The following is a 23,847-nucleotide window of genomic DNA, read 5'->3' on the forward strand; positions in this document are numbered from 1 at the left end:
CCCTGGCCCGGGGATGTGTGCCCCTTTGCCCCCCTTGCCCCCCCTGCCTTCCCCCCTTGCCCCATTTTCCTTCCCCAAGCAGGAGGTGCCCAAATTCAAGGGGAGAGAGCTCGGTGAGCGGCCCGGCTCCTGGGGCAGGTGGCTGCTTCGTGGAGGTCTTCTGGTAGGTGCCACGCTGGTGGGTGCGTGGTCCCTCTCCGTGGAGCTTTTGGGGCGTACATGGAGAGACGTGGGTCGGCGTGTGGGGAAAGGTGCATCTTCCTGCTTGCTGCCTGCCTCCGAACTTCGTCGTTTTCTAGCACTTAAGAGCGAGGCGCTGGGAATTGCTGCTTTCAGGGCCCGTCTCGCTCTCCTCTGCGCCCACAGGAGAGCTGTAGGAGTCCATGGTATGAAAACCAGCCCCACGGCCTCCCCCTGTGCATAGCCTGGGGTATGTCGCTGTTTTGGGGGACGCTCAGCTTCAGGCAGCCCTCGTTCAGCTCCTGTTTCTCAGGTATGCTGAGATCTGTGGGTCCGTCTGAGGCCACCTGTGCCCATGAGGATCGTGCTGAAGCTCTTTTAAGTACCCGAGTGAGCAGCACAAATTAGTGCCAAGCTAAAATTTGGCCAGTGGACACCTTAGCATCCCTGCGAACCAACTTCCCAGGCAAACTTACATTAAGGTAAATAAAACCACTGTGTCTCAAAAGGTGTCTGTCCCGAGCTTCCAGCCTCTCCTTAAGTCAAACAGATCCTTTATGCCCAGGGTGCTTTGTTGAATAGCGGTTTTGGAGACTGTAACAGTGGAAGGAAGGTAGTGGTCCTGGATAAAAGCATTTCTTCTTCTGTGGCAAAAACTTAGCAATGGGAACTGCGCATGCGTGCCTGGTAGTGGGTGAGTAAATGAAACGGACTGCCATGCACCAGATGGTTCATACGCCAGCAGCAACCCCTCTTTCTGTGTGTCATCCTCCTTTATTCACTTGAAGTCCTTCTCGGTCTGTTTGCTAGATTTTTTCAGGTCTGGAATAATTCCTGTCATATCTGCAGTGCCTTCCATCTGAGAATCCCTAAAAGCTTTGTAAATATTAATGAAGGCAAGCTCTGCTAAACCTTTGGGAAGCAGTGCCTCTCCTTTCTCTTGAGCTGATTTGGGATTTGTTTCCTCTTTAACCCCTTCTTCCCGTTTCCTCTCCCCAGGACGCACCCCTGCTGTGGGCTCTCAGAACAGGCCTTCTCGTCTGTGTGTCCCACTTTCCCCTCGCTTTGTTTTCTTCCTCCCTCGACTTTTCTCGCCTTTGTGCTGCTGCACAATTCCGTCCCCCTCCCTGGCACAGCGAGGTGACTCCTTACTTCTCCAGCACAAGGAGCCTTGTGGCTGTGACTACTTTCTGTCAGCGCAGTGCGTGCACGTTTAAGCCCTTTTCTTATCCTTAATTTTCTTTTGGGACCGGGCTTCTTTGTGCGAACGCGCTTAAAAGCGTGCTTTTATCTTAATGCATTTTGCACAATATTGGAGCCCTGGGTGTGGGCCCTGTGCTTTTCATGACCTGTGCCTCTTGGCAGGTAACGCATGGCCCTTTTGTTAGGGAAGCCGAGCTTACCCTGTGTCCCTCGTGGCTCCTGTCACCACAGCATGTGGATTGTACTCTAGTCAAAAGTGAAGCTGCTGTGGAATTTTCCAAATTCAAAGAGTTTTGGAGAAAAAATGCCAATTTGCTGAACTCAATGTCTTGGACTTAGGAAACACAAACTGCTTTTTTTTTTTTTAGTTGATTTGTTTGTTTTTGTTGGAAAAAAAATGTTTTCCTGCTTTGCTGCTTGGGATCTTGAGAGCGTAACCTTCTGTACATCAGCTCTGGAAGCTTGGTAATAAGGAAAGTCCTGGAAACCTGGCTTAAGTGGAATTCGTCCGGCCTCTCAGGCTCAGCTGGGAGCTTGGCTAGCGTGGACTTCCTGGGCCTTCAGAGCTTTTTTTTTTTTTTAAATTTTTTTTTTAGTGTCACGAGGCTTCTGGACTGCCGGGCCTGCTAGCTTCTCGCGCGGGCTCACAAGCGGCTGGCTCTAGGACACAAGTGGCAGGGAGTGGGGGGGGGTCCCTGGGGGCACGAGGGAACCACAGGTCCTGGAGCATGGGAGTTCCTGGCGGGAGCCAACATCCGCTGCCTGACCAGCTCTGCCACTGCTATTGTTCTGGGGAAAACGCCTGGTCGGCAGCCTCAGCCACGAACCCAGAGACTTTTTTTTTTTTTTTTTACCCTCTTTTATTTCAGAAATGCTCCATGTGGCTGAAATGAAAGCGTTTCGTAACATATAGTTTGCGGAGAATCTTTGGGGGAAAAAAAAAATCAGACTTTATTTTAACAACCTGTTGAAATCTTCCCTGGGCTCGATTATTTTTAATGCTGTCTTAGGATGGATTGCTGGAGTTTGGTTATGGTAACAAATGTCCAGCAGTTTACTTAAAGAAAACATCCCAATTTTTTTTTACCGGAATAGCTGACAGAGATGGATTTGCAAATATGAAATAGGAATTTGGAGGATACCAGAGTTCCTTGGCAGTTGCATAACACATACCTGAGCAGGGGTTCAGAGGGACTCAGCCGGAATAGAGTTGGATCTTGGTTCACTCTACTTGTCCCAAAAGAGATCTTGTGGACTGGGTGGTCCTTCAGGCTCGTAGTATTGGTGCTTGGGATGGATGAACATATCGGTGTCTGTGTGGGGAGAGAGAGTTTGCTCTCCTTAACACGAGCCCATCTAGATGGGAGCACTGCCAAGGTAAGTCTAATTTTAGACCTAGCAGTTTTGACAATGTTCCTTTAAGTGTTTTCCTCCCTCTAGTAAGAATGAAAGAACTAGGTCAGAGCCAGTCGAAAAAGGCTTTTGATCCCTGCAACAGTGTTCTCAGAAATATGTTATTATTTTTTTTTGCTCTTGTGCAGCAGAGGAAAAGGGGAAGAGAGAATGGTGACTTCCCCCCACAATGCTTCTTGCGCAGGAAAGCAAGAGACTGACAACAGCCAGCAGATAATGTATGTGCGCAGGTAATCCCACACAGTTCTGTCAGCTCCCCTGCAGCTCTGACCTGCAGTATCTTGCAGATTTCTGAGCAAAAAAAAAAAAAGTGCTAATTATGTCACGGAATTATTTCCTAGCAAGTGTTTAGTGAAGCTTGGTCTAATGCCTTCTCTTCCATGCGTGTGCTTTGGAAAGTATATGCGTATGTTCATTGCTAGTCTCCTGAAAGCTGATGGAAAAATAAATTCTTTCCTGTCCTATGGCTCTTCTGCAGTGGTGGATCTGCCTGCTGGAGAATGTTTTTCACTAAGAAGCAGAGACTTGCTGACATAAAATGGCAGAAAGGCTCTGGCCTTGCCCCTTGGCAGTCCTGAAGGAGACTGGAGGCTCGGAGGAGTTGGGAGCATTATGGGGTCTGGAGCCAAGGCTAACTGCTGCAAGACTTGACGTTTTTTGCAGCCTGTAACTGATCTCTGTCAAAGCAGTCCTGAATTTCAGCAGTGTGATACACCTGGGTGGAAAGCTTGAGGTGCTCAGCCAGCTCCGGCGGATATTGAGTGCTGCCACGTGTTTCCTCAGAGCCTTGAGATACGGTGAGCTTATAACTTGCAGTGCTAGCTCTGCCAAGAATGTTAAAGCAAGTTCAGGACCATCAGAAAGAGAGCTTTTAGTGAGTTTTAGTGTAGGTAACCATCGTGCTGTTCCACAGTGTGCTCAAAAGTACAACTGTCTTAACAAGTTTACAGTTATTCAGCATTTCCTTGCACCTAAACCCACTCCAGGCTCAGACTAGATGTCTACACACCTAGGATTTCATGGAATCTGATCTAATACATGTTTTTTTCAGCAAAAATGCTTTGCCTAGCAAAGAAGTCACAAACCCTGCCATTCAAAAATAGTCTGTGCTTCCCTCGGTGCTCTTGTTTTCTTTAATAGTTTCCAGCCACTCCTTAGCTTGAGGGGCTCAGGCATGTGGCTTGGAAGGAGCTGCCAGAGCTGATGTATGTGTCTGCCTCTCCAGCTCAAAGTGTCCCATCAGATTATAGCAGAGGAGATTGATAGGACCAGCGGTGGCAAGGCAAGAGGAAGACCTGAACTGCAGCCTTTGATCTTCGTGCTGCTTCCGTATGTTACTTGGTGACCATTTATTGTAAAAATGCCTCAGCAGTTATGGGATTCCAGGCTGGAACGTAGCTCTTCTTCCACCCCCTTTCACGTGGCTGTCTTCCTGTTGGGCAGTAACATCTGTGCTCCTCTTTCTCGCTCAGCAGCAGCCTGACTTTGGAGGATAAGGCTTCCCTTCGTGCCCCCACCTCAGTATGCACGCAGCTTGGTGGCAGCGTGCTCCTCTGTGCTGAACCACTCCTTAGCAACTCAGAGAGGAAGGATCTACCTTTGAAAAGTCAGCTCTGTTGCAGTTCCTTGCATCTTTCAAAAGATAGATGGTTAACGATCCCTCTCCAGAGGAATACTGTAACTATCTAAAGCCAGAAGTCTGTTTTGGACTTCAGGCTCTCATTTTCAACAGGTAAGCTGCTCTTCTCAGGCATCGTAGAGGGAAGCTGCAAGCTGAAGTTCAGGAGGTGCATTGTGGCAATCAGACACCCCAAAATTAAGCTGGTTCAATAAAGAACGGCACTATGCTGAAGTTTCCTTGGGTGAGTTTAGACTGAGTGGCAAGGGGATATGATTTCAGGTTGTGTGGTCATTTTCCTCCACCTGCTTTTAGAAATGAACTCACATTAGGCAGGAATCAAGACAGTTTAGGCTTGGCATATCACTGCATTTTCCTTGGAGGAGATTTTGTTGTAGCACAAGTGTACCTGGAAACTCAGAAGCGTTTTCAGGTCAACCAATTCCGTGACTGTTTGTTCTTACCCTTCAAAACACCTGGAAGACTCCAAAGCTCCAGGAGGACATTGACTGATATAAATTGGCTGTTCTGATGCAATGGAATCCCATCCCAAGGATCAAACTTGTCTGGTGGTGGCAGTGATGTATGGGCAAAGGAAAGAACGGTGCTTTGAAAGTTCATGTACTTTCTCTACCACGAAGAGAAAGCGAGAGTGCGAGTGACAGAAGATAGATGTTATTTGCATTTCCTAACGTGCTGCTGGAAAGCACTGACAAAGCCTGTAGTGACACTGTAGGATCCCAAAATTCTTGCTTAAATGGAAGTTATGAAACAGAATTTTTCTTGATTTTTTTTTTTTTTCCCTCGAGATGTCCAAGCAAGGTAGGTACCATAAAGGAGACTGTGTAGCTGTGTTCCTCCCACAGCTCAGTTTATGAGGGCAGGGCAGGCTGTTTGGAGCCAGTCTTTTGGACTTTGCAGGACTGCTTTGTCACAAGGTTACGACAGGAGAGCAGCAGTGAGAAGCACCGTAGGTAAGGCACTGCAGCCAGGTGGGAGGTGTAAGAGTTGCAGATTGGTGCAGGGTTTTCAGCTGATAGCCCTGGGGAGGGTTCTGTCCAAAATATCTTCTCAAGGCTTGCCAGCGAGTGCAGATGTAGGTGTCTGGGTAGCACTGGGAATCACTGTTTTGCCAGCTGGACTTTCAAAGTGCTACAGCTAGCTAGTAGAGCTGTCGGAGGGCTACTGCTCAGTGCCCAATCGAGTTTTGGGGTTAGGGGTGCTGTGTTTGGTTCTGGTGCTAACTTTCTCTGCTGTCATGGCTGAGACAGCTTTAGCCTCCGAGCTTGTGCCCTGTCCCATCTCTCTGGTCTCTCTCTTTTTGCTCAAAGGATATGATCTTTGAGGCTAGGGCTCCTGTTTCTGTGAACAAGAGGTACTCAAAGGTTGGACTGAGCAATCCTATGGTGCGTTATTTCTCATGAAAGCTGTTGCCTTTGACTGGATACAGGTGTTTAGCCTTGAAGATTAAGAGTTGAACTACTCATCACTAAATTATGTGCTCAAAGCATGCAGAGAATGTAGAGGGAGTAGTTCTGTAAGGTGCCAAAGGCAAAGGTGGAGAAAAGGGCCAGAAAATGGAGTAATTTTGAAGTCTTCTGGAACCGTCTGGTTGGTCATGGTCAAAATAGCAAATAGAATTTAGGAACTATGAGGAGGAGCTCAAAAAAAAAGAAGCAAGGAACGTTTTTTTACTATTTCTTTGGATATTGCTCTTCTATTCTCAATGCTCCATTTGTTTTTTCTTGCCACACCCCAAAAAAGACACAGGGCTGGAAGGACTACAGAAAAGGGCAATCAGCTGGTTAGCAATACGGTATGTTTTCTGAGGGAAGGTTCTGGTTCTTTCACGTGGAAAAGAGATGACCATGAAGAGAATCCTTAGACATTGAGTGGTTTGGAGAAGGTGAAAAAGGAACTGGTTCACAAAGCAGAACAATGAAGGTATAGGCTTTTGTGCTTAAAAGAATAATAGTTTTTCAAATTACACCATTTCTAAGTTCAACCTTGGGTCGTTCCTAACACGCCAAGGCAAGTTTAATTCATGTACCTGCTGTTCTCGCGCTGTTCCCTTGAGTGGTGGCATATGGGGCAGGACTTTGTCAGACCCATCCTGATGACTTCTATGAGAAAATCTGACTTGTGTGCATCTGGAACAACCCCACCCAGCACAAAAGCCCGATTTGGATCGAGGCTGTACAGTCCCTCTCCTTTGCTCAGGGTCCTCGTTCTCTCTCCAGAAGTGTCCTGTGGCAGAAGGACAACAGAGGATGGTGAAGGAGGTGCTGTCAGTAGCTGCATGTTACCCGTCCGTGAGCTCAACTTGGCTTAAAGGAGCACGTTCGTCACGCTGGACAGCAGGAGATCGCTGTAACGTGTGCTGCTCCTGGGTGAGGCAAGCAGGTGGGCAGCAGGACTGAATGTGGGCTGAAGTGAGCTCTGCATTCATCTGTGGGATCTAAAATGCTTGCAGGGAATATGTGGCTGAGTAGGAAAAGGGCTTGAGGATGAAATTTGGGGTGGATTGTAGCCTGTCTTCAGTGCAGTCCTATCCACCTCTGTCTACCTTGTTTGGTTTTCTTTTGGTAGAGGGCATTTTAGCTGAGTTGATTTGCTTCTCTGCAAATATCCTAGTAAAAGCAAGAAACAGACTTTAATAATGCTGTTTCAGAAATAAAAGGAATTTTAATGTGGGTAAATAGAAGCTTTCTCCTGGATTTTCCTCCAGCAAAATAATTGCATGCTCTCAGCTAATGGTTTGTCACTACAAGAGTCAGCTGTGGTACTGGAGGGAGTGGGACACAGTGGTATGAGTAAGCTGTAGGAGGTAAAGAATTTTGCCGGGGGAAGGCACGAAGGCATTTCCAGGCTCCTTCATTAAATGTGCAAGGGAAGGGATAGCCTTGAGGACTGACAAGAGGTGACTTAACAGGCAGTTGAGAGAAAGACAGGACTGGAAACAGAAGTCAGCTGCCAGATTGCGACTAGTTATGCTAGTGGGAATGGGTAACTGTTTCTTCCTTTGCATTTTGATGACTTTGTGCATCGTATGTAGGACAGGGAATAAAGCCTGGGTCCACAGCTGAATTGCAGCCGTTTCTGTTGCACGTGCTCAGCAGACACCAGCTTTCATTAGGTGCAGTAGGGCAAAGGCAAGAGATCTGTGGTGTGCGTGGGACAGCGCCCTGCCGATGCTGTAATACCTGTGTGCATCTGGGCTGGGCTTGGTACGTGCTGGATGGGCTCGCTGGGCTGTGCCACTGCTTGGCTGTAGAACTGGGTAGTAGTGCGGTTAGGATTGGAAGCTTTCTTAGAAATACAGGCTGTGGTTGACCATGACTTGCTAATCTCTACAGCAAAAATATTTAGGAGCTCATTTGGTGACCACAAGACAAGTTTGCTCCAGGAGTAGTGGAACCAATGAAGACTTGTGTCTCACCCAGTTGAATCATAGCATCATTAAGGTTGGAAGAGACCTCCAAGATCATCTGGTCCAACCACCCCCCTACCACCAATGCCACCCACTAAACCATGTCCCTAAGCACCACGTCCAACCTTTCCTTGAACACCCCCAGGGACGGTGACTCCACCACCTCCCTGGGCAACCCGTCCCAGTGCCTGACTGCTCTTTCTGAGAAGAAACGTCTCCTCATTTCCAACCTGAACCTCCCCTGGCTCAACATGAGGCCATTCCCTCTGGTCCTATCACTGGTTACCTGTGAGAAGAGGCTGACCCCCAGCTCCCCACACCTTCCTTTCAGGCAGTTGCAGAGAGCAATGAGGTCTCCCCTGAGCCTCCTCCTCTCCAGACTAAACAACCCCAGTGCCCTCAGCCGCTCCTCACAGGACTTGTGCTCCAGGCCCTTTTCTATCTAATTCTGTGTTCACTCTGAAATCCTCAGTGGGCAACAGCCAGTGGTGTCTAGTCGGGAGTTTGCACAAGTTGTTTGGTGTTGACTGCAATGTATGGTGGATTCTTTTCCTCCAGTGAGAGCATTAATTCAGCTCTCTTCCCCTCTGTCTACCTCCTGATTTGTGTTTTTCATACTCGGGCCTCTTACCTCCTGTAACATCCTCTTCGACTGCAAGGCTGTGCATCTCACAAACCTGTCTGAAATCCAGGGGAGTTACTCAATTTTCAGGAGTTACTTTGCAGTACTGACATAAGCCTTCTTATTAACAATGTTTTGCAAAGTGATTTTATCCATACTTCAAACAATGGATTACAGCACATAAGAGTTGGTAGTATGTTCTTGTGTATACATGATGCATGTTACTTATTGACCTTTTTTTTTTTTTCCCCACTAAGATGCATTTTACTATAAGCTAATTTCGTAGCTCTTTAGTTCCCTGTCTTTGTCACCATTTTCTTCTTCCTGTATACCTGCGCTGGGTTTATGATAGACTTGCCTTACTCACCGAACTGGCCCATTTTTCAATGAGTCTCTCTGTTGCCAGTGTGAATTCAAGAGCTGCTTGCACCAATTGTACATGTATTAAAATAGAATGAAAAAATGCTTCAGAAATAATTTGGCTACCCAGCCCTTGTCTCTGCTTTTCATCACGCGATCCTGTTGCTGTTACAGAAGGCAGATCTTGCATTGCCGAGGCTCCAGGGCCTGTCTAGCCCAGCGATAGCCAGTGCAGGCTGTGTCCTGAAGAGCAGGTGGAACAGAAACCTTTTGGTTTACAACATTGCTACAGTCTGTGAAATAAGAGATGGAAAGTGGGTATTGCCTTACATAAAATAAATGAGTAGTTTCCAGTAGGAAAATTGTCAAAAACGCAAGAATAAATTTCTTAACCGAGTAGACTTAAGTGAATACAAATTCTGGTGGGACAAGGGTCTTTAAAGGCAAATTTGACATATACAAAAAGAAGATTTCTCATTTTGGACTTGGCATTTCTGTTCAGTAGACAAGTAGGGAGTATTTCTCCTCTTTATACACCTAAGATTTGCATGGACTTAAACCAAATTACAGAATTATTTGCTCAGTTTGATTAAGACTGAAACTCCGAAGATACTTGTTCTGGTTGTGTGATATATTTCTGATGCTATACACGACTCATTGCTATCAGCTGCCTCTTACAACTGAGGTGTAAGAGGTATGTGGAGTGTAGGCAGCCCTTTTTGCGTTCGGCTTTCATTTTGGGCATTCTTTCTTTGTTTTTTGGATAGAGTGAATGGATTGTAGTATTAATTTCCTTGGCACTGTGGTGTAACCACTCAGTTGCCCCGCTAGAGAGGTTCAGAGCTAGCTGCATCGGGAGCGTGGGTACTTTTAGGCTTTGCCTTGCTGTCCCTGCCTGCCTGAGCTCTGAACCCAAACCACCTGGTGCAGCTCATCGGTTGGACCACTTTGCAAAACTCCCCGCAGCTCAGCCCTGGGTTTTGGCACAGCCCGTTTGTGTTTGTGTAACGCTCGTTTCTGATGCTGACCAGCAGAAACAGGTAACTTGGCACCGGTATTACTCCAGCAAAGTACTTCAGGGCTTCACCCTTCAAGGAGGTTTCTGGTAAGTCCACATTGTCTGTACTGAAGCAGAAGAGATCCTGATGGACTTGGGGCTTCTTGGTTTGTGTGAATGCAGCTGAGACCATTAGAGAGGCAGATTGGAGAAACGGATCTAAGCAAGATCTTGAAGGTTGCCAGCAACCTGGATGGCAACGTAAGCAGCAGGATGGATTCACGTGAGGCTTTGACTACCGCTTCAGCTGGCCCAAAGTGAAGAATTGGTGGGACTGCATGGGTTTACATTAGCTGGAGGTTGCACTGCAGGGAGAGGTAATTCCTGCAGGCAAAAGCCAGACAGTTTCTCAAACTAGGAACAGACTGATGAGGTGAATGGACCAACCAGGAGTTACAGAAACAGATTACTGTGGGAAAACTTCCTGCTAGATAAAATAGTCAAAATATTCCTATATTTTACGGCACTAATTAAGGTCATTAGTGGTGTTAGTGGTTTTAGTAATTTTTTTTCTTTTAAAAAACTCAGGTTTGACAATCTTGGGAATAATCCCATGTTTTCTAGGGATGTTCAGAATTACTAATGTAGTACAAGCTTCTGGAAATTTGGGAAGAGCTTTGTGATGCAGCTCCTTCTTGCTTGCTTGGTCAATACGAGCAGCCATCTGTCTGGAACAAGACCTGTTCTCTATGTCAATGTCTCCCTGATTCTGATCAATGCAATTGAAGTGGATTGTGAATGATACCAACCAAAAAGCCCAGTGGAAGCTGTTTGACCACTCAGTATTGAAATGGAGCACCTGGAAGTGTGCAGGAGCCTGGCTGAAAGAGCTGACCGCAGAATTTTGTGTAGTTGGAGATCTGATCGGCCTTTGATGAAGAACCAAGCCAAGATGGAAAGGTGGACTGTATGGACACAGCTCCTAGCATTTCAGAGCTAAGTCTGTGGCATGAATACATGAAAGGGAGCTTGCATGCTAGCAAGTATTTTACATTTGAAAGTTTTGTAACAGTTTAGAGGTTGGATGGGTGTCTCCTGTACGCGCTTTTTGTCTCCAAAGAGCAAAAGCTAGCACATGACTGTGATGCACGCAGAACAGGGCAGATGAGTAAGAAGATGCTATTTTTACTCGATCGCTTTTCAGAATAGAGCAATTGTTATTGCGTGCAACTCAAGCACTTGCCAAGTATGCTTTAATGCAGTCTTAATTGATCTCCTTAAAATTTTGAGCAGCCAGCAGTGTTCCCACTGAAACAAGTAGCTCAGAAACGTTTGACGCGGTAGGCAGTGGAGCGCGCAGAGGTAGCGAATGATCCTGGGTTTGATCTGCTACGCCTTGAGCCCCCAGATGGAGAGACCGACTCCCCATCTGGTCATGCAGAACTTTGGATGTATCAAGGCTGACTTCTGAAGAGTGCCTTGAGGCTCGTCTCAAGATTTTCAGAGTGTCCTCTAGTCAAATGCCGGGCCTCCTCCCAGATGCCAGCAGCTTGCTGTGGCCCTTGGTGACTGCTGTGTACCATCAGGCGTGCTCAGACAAGCTGTTTCCTGGCTGTTTGCTGTCCGTGAGGCAGACGTGGATGGGAGGAAGGCAGCTAGGGGAGCAGAGCCTTCGCATTGCCCTGCGAGCTCCTTCAGAGCTGTGTACGTGTGCCGGAGGGGAGCTGCGTGGGTGCAGGGCTCTGCTCCCCATCAGCTTCTGGAGGGCAACAAATTCTCCTGCTCTGTCTGCTCAGAAAGGAGCTGGGTTTGCATTCTAGCTTATGGGAAAAATACCCTGTGTTGCATTAGTTTTTCTCCTTCCCTAGTCTTTTAGGGCAGATGTGGTCATTTTTTCCCTTTTGGGTGCTCATTTTACTATTTTCTCACAGTTTCTGACTCTCCTAACTTGGCAGATCTAAGCAGCCTTTCCTTTAAAGTTCTGGAGAAGGGGATATTTTCCTGTAGATTCAGCTCTGCCATTGAGGTAGGAGTACAAGAGCACTCGAGAACCTTTGTTTTTAAATAATGGTTGGTTTTCTAAATGTAATCTGTGGATCTCTGTCATTGTGTCTGCCAGCACCATTTGTCACGCGCTTGCTGCTCCGCGGTCGGTGCTGTGCAGAGCACCCAGCCTCCCTCCCCAAAAGGAGAACGTTCCCACCGCAGAAAGCTTTCAGTCCAAGCAAAATAACAATTGTTGGGAAGCATGAAGACAGACGCGGCATTAATCAGCTCTTAGGTGGGGTTTTCAGCACGCTGCCTAGCTGGTAGGCATGAAGGGAAAGGAGAATTTCAGCAGTCTAGAAGGGGATGGAGACTTGTTACTGCGATATAGGGATGATGTATGGAATAAGATCAGGAGAGATTCTGCTTCAAAATCTAATGATGCTACTGATACGTGTATCGTTAGGCTCGTACTGTCAACTGGTATGAAGTGGGGTTTGGAGGCCTGATGAGCTTTTAAAGTCTGCGAGTGCTGAGATGGAGTTGATCTGGCAGAACGAAGAAGCGCTGGGGCTGTTGTCAAAAGAGTGGTATGGGGAAATGGCAGAGGGTGGGGGAAGGTAGTGGTAGGCAAGGGCAGGGTAGAGAGAGGTAGGAGCCTGGACAAGTATTTTAGCAAGAAACTCCCGTGTCTGTAGTTAGAGAGAAGAATCTTTTTCAGACATCCTGGAAGAGATGAGCTTTGCAATTAAGAGTCAGCTGGGAGGATCAGAGAAGTCGGGCTGTGATAAAGTCGGTGATTTGAGATCTCTTGGAAGAGCTGCTTAGATCAGTTCTAGAGAACTTCAGTCCTGGAAGCTGTCAGCCCCTCGGCCCCTTTAGCTTTGCATAGTCAGTCCTGAAGTTTTGAGCTGGTCTTATCTGGCTGCAATTATGCAAGGTGCTGATTTGAGAAGAGGGTATGCTGTTAGTGACCAGACCTTCACCTTTTATCAAATCTTGAAAGGGAGCAATTATGGTCTGTAATGACACTTTTTAAAAAAGCAAGAGCTCTGCCTGCTCTAGAAATGAAAATAAGGGATTTCGGTCTGCTAACCGAAAGTAACAGAGAACGCAAGAGAATGCTCTTTCCTTCTTTGTCTCTGTGTAGCTGAGAGCTGGAGGCAGCACTGGAGAAAGGCGATAGAGCTGGCCACCTGATGATGCCTCCTGACAGAGATGTTAGCTTTGCCAATTGACAGAGGTGATACTTATTCTCACTTCTGCATATTTTCCTCCAGTCTGCCTTCTCCCCGTGCTGAGGCTCTTGCTCTGGGCTTGCCTTCCGGAAGGAATGCTGACAGTCCCAAGCTTAGTGGTAAGCCAAGACTGTGACGGGGGGGAAGAACGAGAGATGAACTCTTTCCTTCTCCCTCTCCTCCTAGAAAATAAATTAAAAAGTTGTTTCTTTCTCCCACCCTAACACTGGCAACTTCAGAAAAGTCTTTTCTGAGGCAGTCCCTGTTTCTTTTGAACAGTCACATCTTTTCAATGAAGAGGTAATGGGAGCGTATGTAGTTGCCAGCAGCCTCTCCAATTTATTTTTCCTTCTGTATCCTAAAGGAGCCCAAAATAAAGCATTGCTGAAACAGCGCTACCATTCTTTACTCTTGAAAGAATGATGGGCTAAGAGTCGAGCAGCGCCTTGCCACGTGATTCATCTTTTTCTTAAGCCATTCAGGTGATGATTATGCTACCACGTTACCAGAAAGCTGGGTCGCTTGCTCCCTGTGCTGCACAGCAAATCGGTGCTGTAACCTAGAAGGCTTTCCTTGTTGGCTTCTGTTGTGCATCCCGTCCTCCTCCCGAATCTGTATTGTTCGGGGCCACTGGGAAGGGAGGGGTTGCAGTCCACAGGAAGCTTGCTGCTGGCAGCCTTCTTGCAGCCAGCTCGAGTCCCACCGGGCTTTGTGATTTGTCTCTGGTGAGCACTGAAAGGAGGCTGGCAGCCACAAGCTGCGCGTTTCTGGATGCTGCTGTGGTGTGTTAGCGTTCGGAAGGTGTGCTCAGGAGTCCTCCTGTTGGGCTAGGCAAGATACTTGCAGGAAAGACAGTTTGATAGGTATTTTATGGCCCCCATTCCTTACCAGGCGTCTTTCACTGCTAGTTTCCAGCCTCTGCTTGAGCAGGGTGTGCTGGAAGGGAGTGCTTTTACAGGGTGGTTAGGGTATCTCCTTTTTTTGTGTGTGTGAAGGAGGGGAATTGCAGTCTTAAATCTGGCCACTAACAGAACAGTTTCCATACGTATACTTCCATATGTATTGGGATGTGGAAGCCTGTCTTGGTGCATCACATCTATTTTTTTTCTGTAGTCTGGAGGGTAAAGTAGTCATTAGTAATTACTTTTTTTCTTTCAGGTAGGCAAATATGATCTAGAAGAGATAGATCATGACAGGTGAGTATGATCTAGGAGACAGGTATTTTTTTGGTGTCCTTACACACACACTGGAATGTAAATATAAAGCACACAACAGTCTCTTCGAAACCTCCCTTGGGAGCTTAAAAGTGTTAAAGGCTCCATCATAACAGCTCGGCAGGTTCGTGGTACGGGAACATAATGGCCACGCAGCCAGAGCAGGTGAAGCCTGTAAGCTTCGCTGCAGAAGTAAAAGGGTTTTGATATTTTTTTCTGTTGCAGAAAGAGGTTCTCTAAGGGAAAAATCAAGCAGCTGTGTTCAAGTTTAGCTCCACTGTGGACTTGTAGCCATGATAAAAGCAAAACCCAGGGAGAGGTAGGCATGGTGTGTATCTAGAAATAAAGGACTCAAAAGTTAGGAAATGCTCCTACTGAGATTAAGGTTTAAGCGTTTGTGTTTTGGGTTGACACAGTGGTGTGGCTGGGAGAAGCAGGAGGAGGAGAGGAGTGCCTTGCAGACAGTCGTCTGTGTTCCCTCCTCAGCGGTGAGAGGCAACGTCAGCACGAGGAGACTTGGGTTTTGCTTTGCCTGCGGCCAAGCTCCAGAATTGGTTTGAATGAGGGAAGAGAGACTTTCAAATCAAAGAGCTGCAGCTAGGCTTGGGGAAGAACTCTTTAGAGCTGGCTTGGGAAACTGGGCTCTGTAACAGCTCTCTAGGAAGGAATTGCGGATGCCTGGCCTGCTAAAATGAGACAAGAAGATGGCAAATACGAGCAACAGCCATGCAGACGGCTGCAGACCTCCTTTCCTTTACATGCCTTTAGGTACCCTTACAGCCACTCACAGTAAGAGTGAAATTTAGTTCCCTTCCAATTCTGACTTTTACTGGTTTTCTGTGGGCCAGTGACGGATTTTTTCATTCTTCTGCAGGTGATGGGGAGATAATGCAATTTGTAATAAAACGTGGCAATTCTGTACTTCTTTCCATCGCTCGGTGTTGTTAATGAATTACCCTTCATAATGTTCTCTTGACTTGAACATAGACTAAGTTTCCATCCCTAACTTGCAGATGTAGTTATTGTAGGCCTTGTACAAATCACTCATTGTTTACAGGTATTTGGGTGTTTTTGAAATCCCAAGGGGGAAAAGGCAAAATTTTGGTCTTCTGGGTTTGCTTTAATTCTTCACCAAGGAATTTCTGTTATTTAGGCTCAAAGTTTTCAGTTGGATTTCAGGTGTATGGGTATTCAAAAGGTGCTGCAGCTGAAGGACCCTTTGCTTTCGGAGCCTGCTGGGGCCTGTTTTCCATGAGAGGCTTTTGGGGCCGTTCACGTAGCTGCTAAAACTGGCAGTTCTCATTCCTTCCCCTGCTCCCCACCCTTCGCGTCTAAGCCAAGCACGAATAAAAGGGCAGCTTTTATTTCGGTTTCACATTGTTTTTTGGGTTTCTATTTGGGGCTGTCAAAAATTGCACCACAGCATAAGAGCAAGGAAGCTCGGGCCATTAACTGAGCTGCGCTAGAGGTAGCGCAGTTACCCGTGAGCAGGAATACAAAAACCTGATCCTTGCACCAAGGGAAGTCGCCTCAGGATCCGTACGTTTTAAAATCTCTGTGTGTGCCAAGAAGGTTATTAAGGCTGCTTCTCTGAGTGCTGGAACCGTGAAATTTCAGGCAGAAAACAATAAACCACCACCATAGTTCTAAATGTGCGTTTCTGTGGGATGGTTTGCATTAGTTTCCTTTTTTTTTTTTTTTTTCCCCTCTGGCTGCTTTCCTTATTCTGCTATCATTAGTCCACACCTCATTATATGCTCCTAGAGAGTACATCCCTCTTGCTTGTTAGGATGGTGTGGGTGGTGATTTGCAGCGGCACAAAACGCTGAAGGGAGATAAGCAGCTGGGTGAGGCATTACTCTATGCAAAGACCGACTTGCTGTGCACAGCTTACTTACCCCACGTTGTTTAGAACCTTGCATGTTATAGGTAATGGAAAATGCAATAGGAAAACTTCAGCTTATTTGCCTGGAAAGGAGAAAAAAGGTATGACTGAAGGATAAGTACATGGGATAGATTGTCGTACACTAGTAAAAGTTGTAAGCTGGGGGACTCTGTAGTGATGCCAGGAGAATATAGTTTGACACAGAAGCCTGCACAAAATAGCCTTATACAGTGTTGCATTACCCTTCATTTTCTTCCTCAAATATCATATCCTGGATCAGTGTCAAGCTACAGACAGTTCTTTTGCCATTATCTGTCATAACTCTGTTACTGTATGGCGTTTCTTAGTACTTTGTGATAAATGTTTGCAACATTTGGGTTCTTCTTTCCTAAGCAGTGTTTTTTTTTTTTTTTTTTTCCCCAGCTATCCATTGCAATCTGAATCCGAATGGTATTGATCACCCTGTCCCCACAGAAGGCATTAATCTGCAACTTGAAGGTGAAGGAGTTGAATCGCCCTCTGCGAAGAACACCAGTGCTCCAAAAGGGCCTGAGTCAAAAGAGACACCCAAAAAGCAACAAGTGGAACCAGAAATATCTAAGGTAAGAAGAGCTGGATCCTTACTTATTGTGGTGAGTCTTTAAGAATCCAGGCATTCTGAAGTCCTGACTACTGCTTAAAAAGCATTTATCATCCTGTTAAAGACATACGAAGGTGCAAAAATAAGTCTAAGGAAGTGGGTGTTACAGAAGGGAGGTATTGCTGTGGAATTTTTTCACGCACACCGTGGACACTGCACTATTTTATTTCTCTCTATGTGAAGATAATGATAAATAATGAAATCGCTCTTTTTCAGGCTTTATGAAGACCTGTTTTCAGAATGACTTGAGTAGCAACCAGAATGGCAATAGATAGTTATTTTTTTGTTTGTTTGTTTGTTTGTTTTTCCTGGAGCAGGTAAAGGAAGAGAGAGGTTTGAATGTATGGATTTTTATTTGGATAACTGAATTCAATAAACTTTTAACTAATTTTAAGTAAAATACCCTGTCAGTTCTTATGTATCTCGTATGTCAGTGAATAAACACACTTCACAGGTGAACCATAAAGACAAATGAAGCGTCTGCACTCGTTCATAAGCTGATGAGAGTTTTGCTATTTCTTGTTTGTGTGCAATAGACATGACTGTGAGGTGCAGGTGAATATGTCTGCTCCAGACCCTTCAGGTATAGAACAATAATTTGTCATATGTTGTTCTAGTTAAGAGTGTATCTAATATAAGAGAATATTTTTTAAAAAATACTAGTAGTTTGGGAGAGATTCTTTAAAAGCCCTATCAGTCTTATTGACCTGCCTAAAAGCAGTTTTTTTGAGGGGATGAAAAGTTTCACTGTTACTGAGTCTGACACTTTGGGAGCTAGTAGAGCAAATAAAATGAGTGTTGTCATCTCTTTTTTTTTAAAGACCAAAAAAGGCTAGGTACAATAACAATTCATTCAATGAGTGAAAAAATAAGAGTATTTGCTACTGTCATCAATACAGTAAATCTTACAAATAACATGCATACAGTTACAAGGTATTTCACTTTTAGAATAAAATAGCATTAAATGTTTTGAGCAGTAGCCTTAACAATAAAGGCTTGGTATGAATTCTCCATTTGGATATTTGTCTAAAATATCTAGTTATGAATGAGAACACCTTACGCTCTTTTCATTCTGTCTTTTGTCAACTTGATTCAGCTGTAAGCTTTGTTAACTAGATCCAGTTCAAGCTGGCATTGATTAAAGTCTGTCTCTCTTTGGGCTCTGATCCGTGTGGGTCCTTTCCATCTTGGGATATTCTGTGAAACAGGATATTCAATTTCATAGAATATTCTGTTTCATATTGGGATATTCTGTGAAACACTGTTACTTGTAGTCTGTTTGGGGGCTGGTGATCAAGCACATTGCTGATTTCTCTTGAGCCCTTGGCAAACAGGCTTGTGCTTAGTTGGAATCATCCGTTTAGTGTAAAGACCACCAAATTTTGGATGGGCTTTGAGATAAAGCTTAGCTAATAATGTGTTTACCCAGCCTTTCACTTACAAAAGCAATCTGACTCTGCCCTGTTTTGACCTCACCAGATGCAGATCTGCCCTGTATTGAAAACTCAAGTACATTAAACTCAGAAGAGATCTTGCAAGCTTAGGCATGAACGAGCTTAGTGATGCCATGGGGCTTCCAGATGAGAATGGGCTCATGTAGCTGACATGGAACCCAGGCAGATCAGGCTTGTCTTTGCTTGCAAAAGACTTATTCTAGTGGAAAATTGGAATGAGATACATTGGTGATTTAATATAATGGAGCCTCTTTCTATTATGTGAGCTGTACCTGTTGGATTGATGGATGGGAAGCCATTTCCAAGGCTGTCTGCGCAAGGGGATAGCCAGGAAAGAGAGGAAGTTTACTGCTCTGAAGGTAGTGAAATCAGCCATTGGTTTCCTCAGTCTGATTACAGTAGCTTTATGTAGCATGAGTTGGGCATTCTTCAGATTTAACACAAGACCAGCAAAATAACCCCACCCCAAACTAAGCATTTTGCTTGATGGAATAAGTTTGGCATAATAATATCAAGCTAACGAAGTTGTCTGCTTTTTGTGAGTGCCTTGTTTGTAACTTTTTTTTTTTGTGGTGTGTGTGTGGTATTAACTTTGTGACGTTTCTCATCTGGATTCATGTTATAGCCTGAGGTGGCCTGTCTTTTCAGGCTTGCTCTCCTTAAATGTCAAAACCATGTTGCTTTATCCTCTAAAATGTGAATATAGAGTTGGGATTGTCACTTGTGTGGCTTTAGGAGTTGAAGCAAGCTGTCATTATGAAACTTTATACATGCAATCATATCCGTACAGTGGAAAGATGAGAAGGAATAGAGGCAAGTATTGTAAATAAAACATTGGGCAGATCCATTTGTTCTATATTTCCTCATTGCTCAGTTATTTTTAAAAAGGTTTCTTTGCAATCCTGTACATACAGATAATATTTACACATGCTCCATATCCACAGTGGTGAGACATACATTGCACAAAGCATTGCAATGTATCGAATGCAATTTAGGCTGCCTTTATAGACTGTCTTCTCTGCTTTCAGCTTTCTAATTTGTCTTCATTGGGACCAATTCCAGCACTTTAAACCCCTGGCAGCTCTAACGTTTTGCTGTCCAAAGAAACAAACAGAGTCTCCTTTCTAATAGAGCGTGTCCTTCTTTTTCTGTCTTCAGCTATGGTTTTGCAGAACAGTAATAATTCATGGGCTACAGATAGATTTAAAGTTCTTCTTCTGCAGCTACTGAGTTGCAAATAGGGGAATACAAGTACTTGTTTCTATATCCGGGATGCAGACAGCAGAAAGTGTAGTTTCATTGAAGGAGCTCTCATTTAGAATGTTCCTGATGAGTGTGGGATCTAATTCTCATGGACAGAGGTGTGATTTTAAAGAAAAATGGAGTCATGATCTCAGACTCTGCTAAGGAACCAGCTTGTTATGTATAAAAAATATGAGAAAGTCTGAAAAAGGCCATGATTACTCATATTTAAATTGATGTGCTTAATTCATTGAGACTCTGATAATGTACAGGAGATAATACAAATTAAGGATATTATTGAAGTGTTAAAATAGCTTTATATATTTAAAAATGTGTACTTATGGATATAAATATGTATACTTTCCAGGTCAGTAACTGTTTTTCAGTATTCAGAGTGTATAAAATAATCAGTCTGAGTGGACAGTCTTACAGAGCAGAAAACTTCACTGGAGAAAGCAAGGATGCTTCATGTATATATATTTATGTAGATAGATATAAAAAACGTGTACAAAACTTATTTAACTACCACCTTCTGCCTATCATATGTGTTTTCTGGAATTCTTTATTTTATTAAAATGCTGCTTCTGGTTGCTATGGTCTGTTTGGTTTTATTTTTTTAATAGAACTCTGCTCAGTAGCTCCCAATGGCCTGTGTTTATCCAGGGATAATTTAGGGTACTGAGCGTTTTACTATACTTTTCAAGTCCCATATTTCTCTCAGTGTAGGCTTTAACAGAGGAAGCCTTTCCTAACAAGGTTCAGAAAGGCCTCTCTTACAGAAATGCTAAGTTTATCAAGGCTGCCCACGTACTGCGCTCATGAAGTGCTGTTCAGTGTGAGCATGACCCCCCAAATCTGGTCCGTCACTTGTTAAAAGATCATTTCTTCAGGGAGTTTTGTTTCTTAAGTAAGGTGCGTTATATCTGATGAGACACTTTATCTCATGTGGGAGCAGCAGTAGCAAATAATAAAGACTTTTTAATGTTAACCACTACAGTTAGACTTTTGTGTTGGTAATAGCAGATTTTTATCTGACTCAGACAAATTAACAGTCCTTTAAAATGCTCGTGAAAACTCTGGAAGGAAACTGGTAAATAGAGAGGTGTTTTGTCTTGCCTTCTGTTGATGACTGCTGTGTAGACACCAGTAAAGTGTACTTTTTGAGTGTGTCTCTAATTCTTTTGGTTGCTTTTGCTTTCTTTAAAAAGAAAAAAAAAAAAAAGCTTTTTCAAAGTGATACTGAACAACACTGGAGGGCTGACTGACCTCTCTTCCAAGAAGATGAGCATTTATCTCAGCTTTCTGGGCCCAGCTCAGGGTTGATGGGGGTGGAAGCAGCTCCTCTGGCTTCCTGAAGAGCTCTGCTCTGCCATGGGAGTACTTGGGGTGTGCATCGTTGATATTTTGTCAGTTACTCAAAAAAAAATATATATATTCTCTAGCAGAAGAACAAAAAAATATTTTCCTGAAAAAAAAAATCCTCCAGGTTTTTTAATCAGTGGCTTCTGTTTCACAGTATTATCCTTTGTAGTCAAACCTATAAAATGAGTAGGATGGAAGAGAGGGTTTTTGCCAAGCCGCAGTCCTAGGGATATGTGTAACGTTACATACATACTCATAATAGCTGCTCAACCATTTTTTATTTTTTTTGTAGTTGGTTGAGAAACATCAACAGCCACCGAGTGGGTTGGTTGGTGAAGTTTTACCGTTTTGCTTTGTTTTCCAACTATTCCCCTCTTCCTTGTGGTGGCCGTGGGGTATGTAACCAAGCACCCAGATGGACTGTCTGAAACCCAAAAGTGTTTTCACCTGGCCAAGTGGAGGTTCAGCGTGGCCCCGCGTGGTCTGTTCTGCTCAGGTGCTGAAACATTTGGGGACACCTTTCTTCCTCTCTCAGCTTATCGTTTGTTTGTGACCTCTGCTGTCTGAAGTCTCAAAACTCTGCAGTGAACTCTACTTGTATCCTGAGCGGTGAAACAGGAATGCTGGGTGACCCTGTACATTTCCAGCAGCCGAGGCTGATGTTTTTATCCCTCGCTGGATGGAATGAAGTGCTGGAGGAACCCTACCTGTAGGGCAGGATTTAACTGCTTGGTTCAGAATTTAAATTGTAATTAGCCAGGGAGACAAGAAACAGATCTGTCTGCTGCGGTCCTCTAAGTCAGCTTGTTGTAGGACAAATGCCTGATTTGGAGTCCACATGTATTCTCAGTCCAGTGTGTTTTTCCCCATTCTCTGTCTTCTGTTCTTGTTGTGAGTAGCGTACTGTGATGCCCCATGTTTTTTGCAGCAGGATTTTTGCATTCACCATAAAAGATCTGTCTTTTCCAGTTCGTCGTGACTGCATACCTGGGGATTCTGAAATATCATCTGCCCTGACAGCAGCTGCACATAAGTGGGAGATCTTGCCTGACCTCATTTGTTGTGCTCTGCCCAGGACAGCGAAGGGAAAAGAAGGGCATCTGCAAAGGGCCATTATTCTTTTCCTTCCCTGTCTGAAGATGAGATTACTCTCCTACTGCTTCTCTTTTTCTTCTTTCTTCCCACAGGAATTCAAAATAAGTAGCTCAGACTAATACTTAGCTCTTTAGATGGCTGTAAGTAGAGCAGATGAAATTTACTCACAGAAGACAAGACCACTATTGACCTTCCGAACTATTTGAAGAGATCCTTTACAGCATTCATCTGTACAAGGTCTATTGCTGCATCAGGATCACTGATACCAGCAAGAGAAAATCCTGTTTTTCAGGCCTCTTGCAGTTGGACCGTCACCAAAAAAATCAATGAAACATTTTCGGTGCCTGAAAGCGCACAGTGTACACACGTGAAGGAAGGCAGGGTGCTGGCCCAAGGGAAGCCTGTGACCCTGCGGTGGGCTGGGGGCTGCACAAATCCCCAGCAAAATGGTGGTATCTGCTGCAGGGAGCGAATGCCGCCTCCGTGTGTAGGTTAGGCAAGAGCAGATGGTTACAAAGAGGCAGCTGAGGGAGCATAAGGAGGGAAATGTCGTCTCTTCAGGCTTCTATTGTCCTGTGAAAGCTATCAATGTGAAATTTGTGTGCTTTTCCGTTACAGTAGTGTGAAAAGAAGCAGCGATTGCAGGATGTATTAGCAAACAAGTAGTAAAAAGATGGGGTAGTACTCTAGAAATAAGTGGGATGCCTGATGCTATAGGCACATGTGGGCACAGACACATTGTTTAAAAGAACTTCTCTTCAGGGAAAAAGAAATACAGATAAAAAGATGGAGCGGCTTTTAGAGGAAAAAAGCAATTCCATACAGCGTGCAGATGCATAATGTACTTACACTGCCTGTTCTGCTTGCCTTGTTCTGACGCTGCTCCACAAAGCCATCCAAAACCTCTGCTTTCACTTTGAAGCTACTCTAAGGGCTTCCCGGAGATTGCTTTAAAAATAAATCAGTATTTTAATGACACAGCTGCCTTGGTGGAGAAGAAAAAGTATAGAATTGTCCTTTAAAGAAAATAATAGAATACTGATTAGAGGGATTACAAAATGTATTATGGAACCAATTTAGCATTTAAAATAGGAAAGCAGTTTAATGCTTCACTGCTGGCACTGTGAGTTCTGCAAATAGTGCATCTCATCTGAGTTATAACAGTAATTTCATTAATCTGCCACATGTGTTTGCTGGACACTTGTGACAGAACTGATTAGCAGTTGCTATAGTCCACCTTCCTCTCTACAAGTGGGAATTTTTTTTACCATTTTGAAAAAAATGACATAATTGCTTAGCACTGCAAGTGAAATGTGTCACAATCACAAAAGGGGTGTGTGAGCGTAATAGCCCTGATAGTGTCTGAAGGGCATTTCTTGTGTTATCAACTTGTCAAGCTTTCACTCAGTGCAGAGGTGCGCTAAGGAAGGAAGTGATTTCATTAAGGGTCTGGAAAAGGATGGCTGGGGGCAGAATGGAGTCCGTCTTTCCCTCGGTTACAATGAGTGGAATTGAGCTTGTTGATGAGGGCAACTTCATTTAAGTGTCTGTGTGTAAGCTGGGAATCTAAACTCCTATTATTTTTTGCTGGAGATCTAGTCAACATACTCAGAAGAGCACAGAGAGGGTTTAGATTTGATCCGAAGTGGGCACTGCTCAGCAGAGTCCGTCTACGCTTTGTGGACTATGTTGACATGTGAATTTAGGTATCCTCATCTCAGACTGAACTCTGTACTCAATCTTACTAGCTAACGAGCTTTTGTTTGATACTGAAATGGTTACTGATGTCTAGCGGAGGTGAAATGTGTTAGAAGGCCGCATTTCAGAAATTGTGTTTATCTCAAAAATCATACATTGAACACTTAGGATGGACTAGACACGTGAATACAGCTGTGTTCAGTATGATCT

At 44.6% G+C, this 23,847-nt stretch overlaps 1 protein-coding gene across 6 annotated transcripts in view; it reads left to right on the forward strand.

Annotated features, from left to right (window-relative positions):
- Positions 1–23,847, forward strand: part of SAMD12 (sterile alpha motif domain containing 12) — a 175,201-nt gene that overhangs the window by 622 nt on the left and 150,732 nt on the right. For 2 of the 6 annotated variants that reach the window (XR_014579561.1, XM_083823824.1), the window contains exons 1-2: positions 4,347–13,166; positions 16,570–16,748. Coding sequence is in view for 4 of the 6 variants with exons in the window: in XM_083823824.1 (XP_083679950.1) it covers positions 13,028–13,166; positions 16,570–16,748 (318 nt within the window). In the remaining 2 variants the exon portion in view is untranslated. Of the gene's footprint in view, positions 1–4,346; positions 13,167–16,569; positions 16,749–23,847 lie in introns of those variants that run through there. The other 4 variants (XR_014579562.1, XM_083823825.1, XM_083823826.1 and 1 more) reach the window with 3 other exon arrangements.

This window comes from Anser anser (genome assembly GCF_964211835.1).
Source record: "Anser anser genome assembly, chromosome: 2".
NCBI lineage: Eukaryota > Metazoa > Chordata > Aves > Anseriformes > Anatidae > Anser > Anser anser.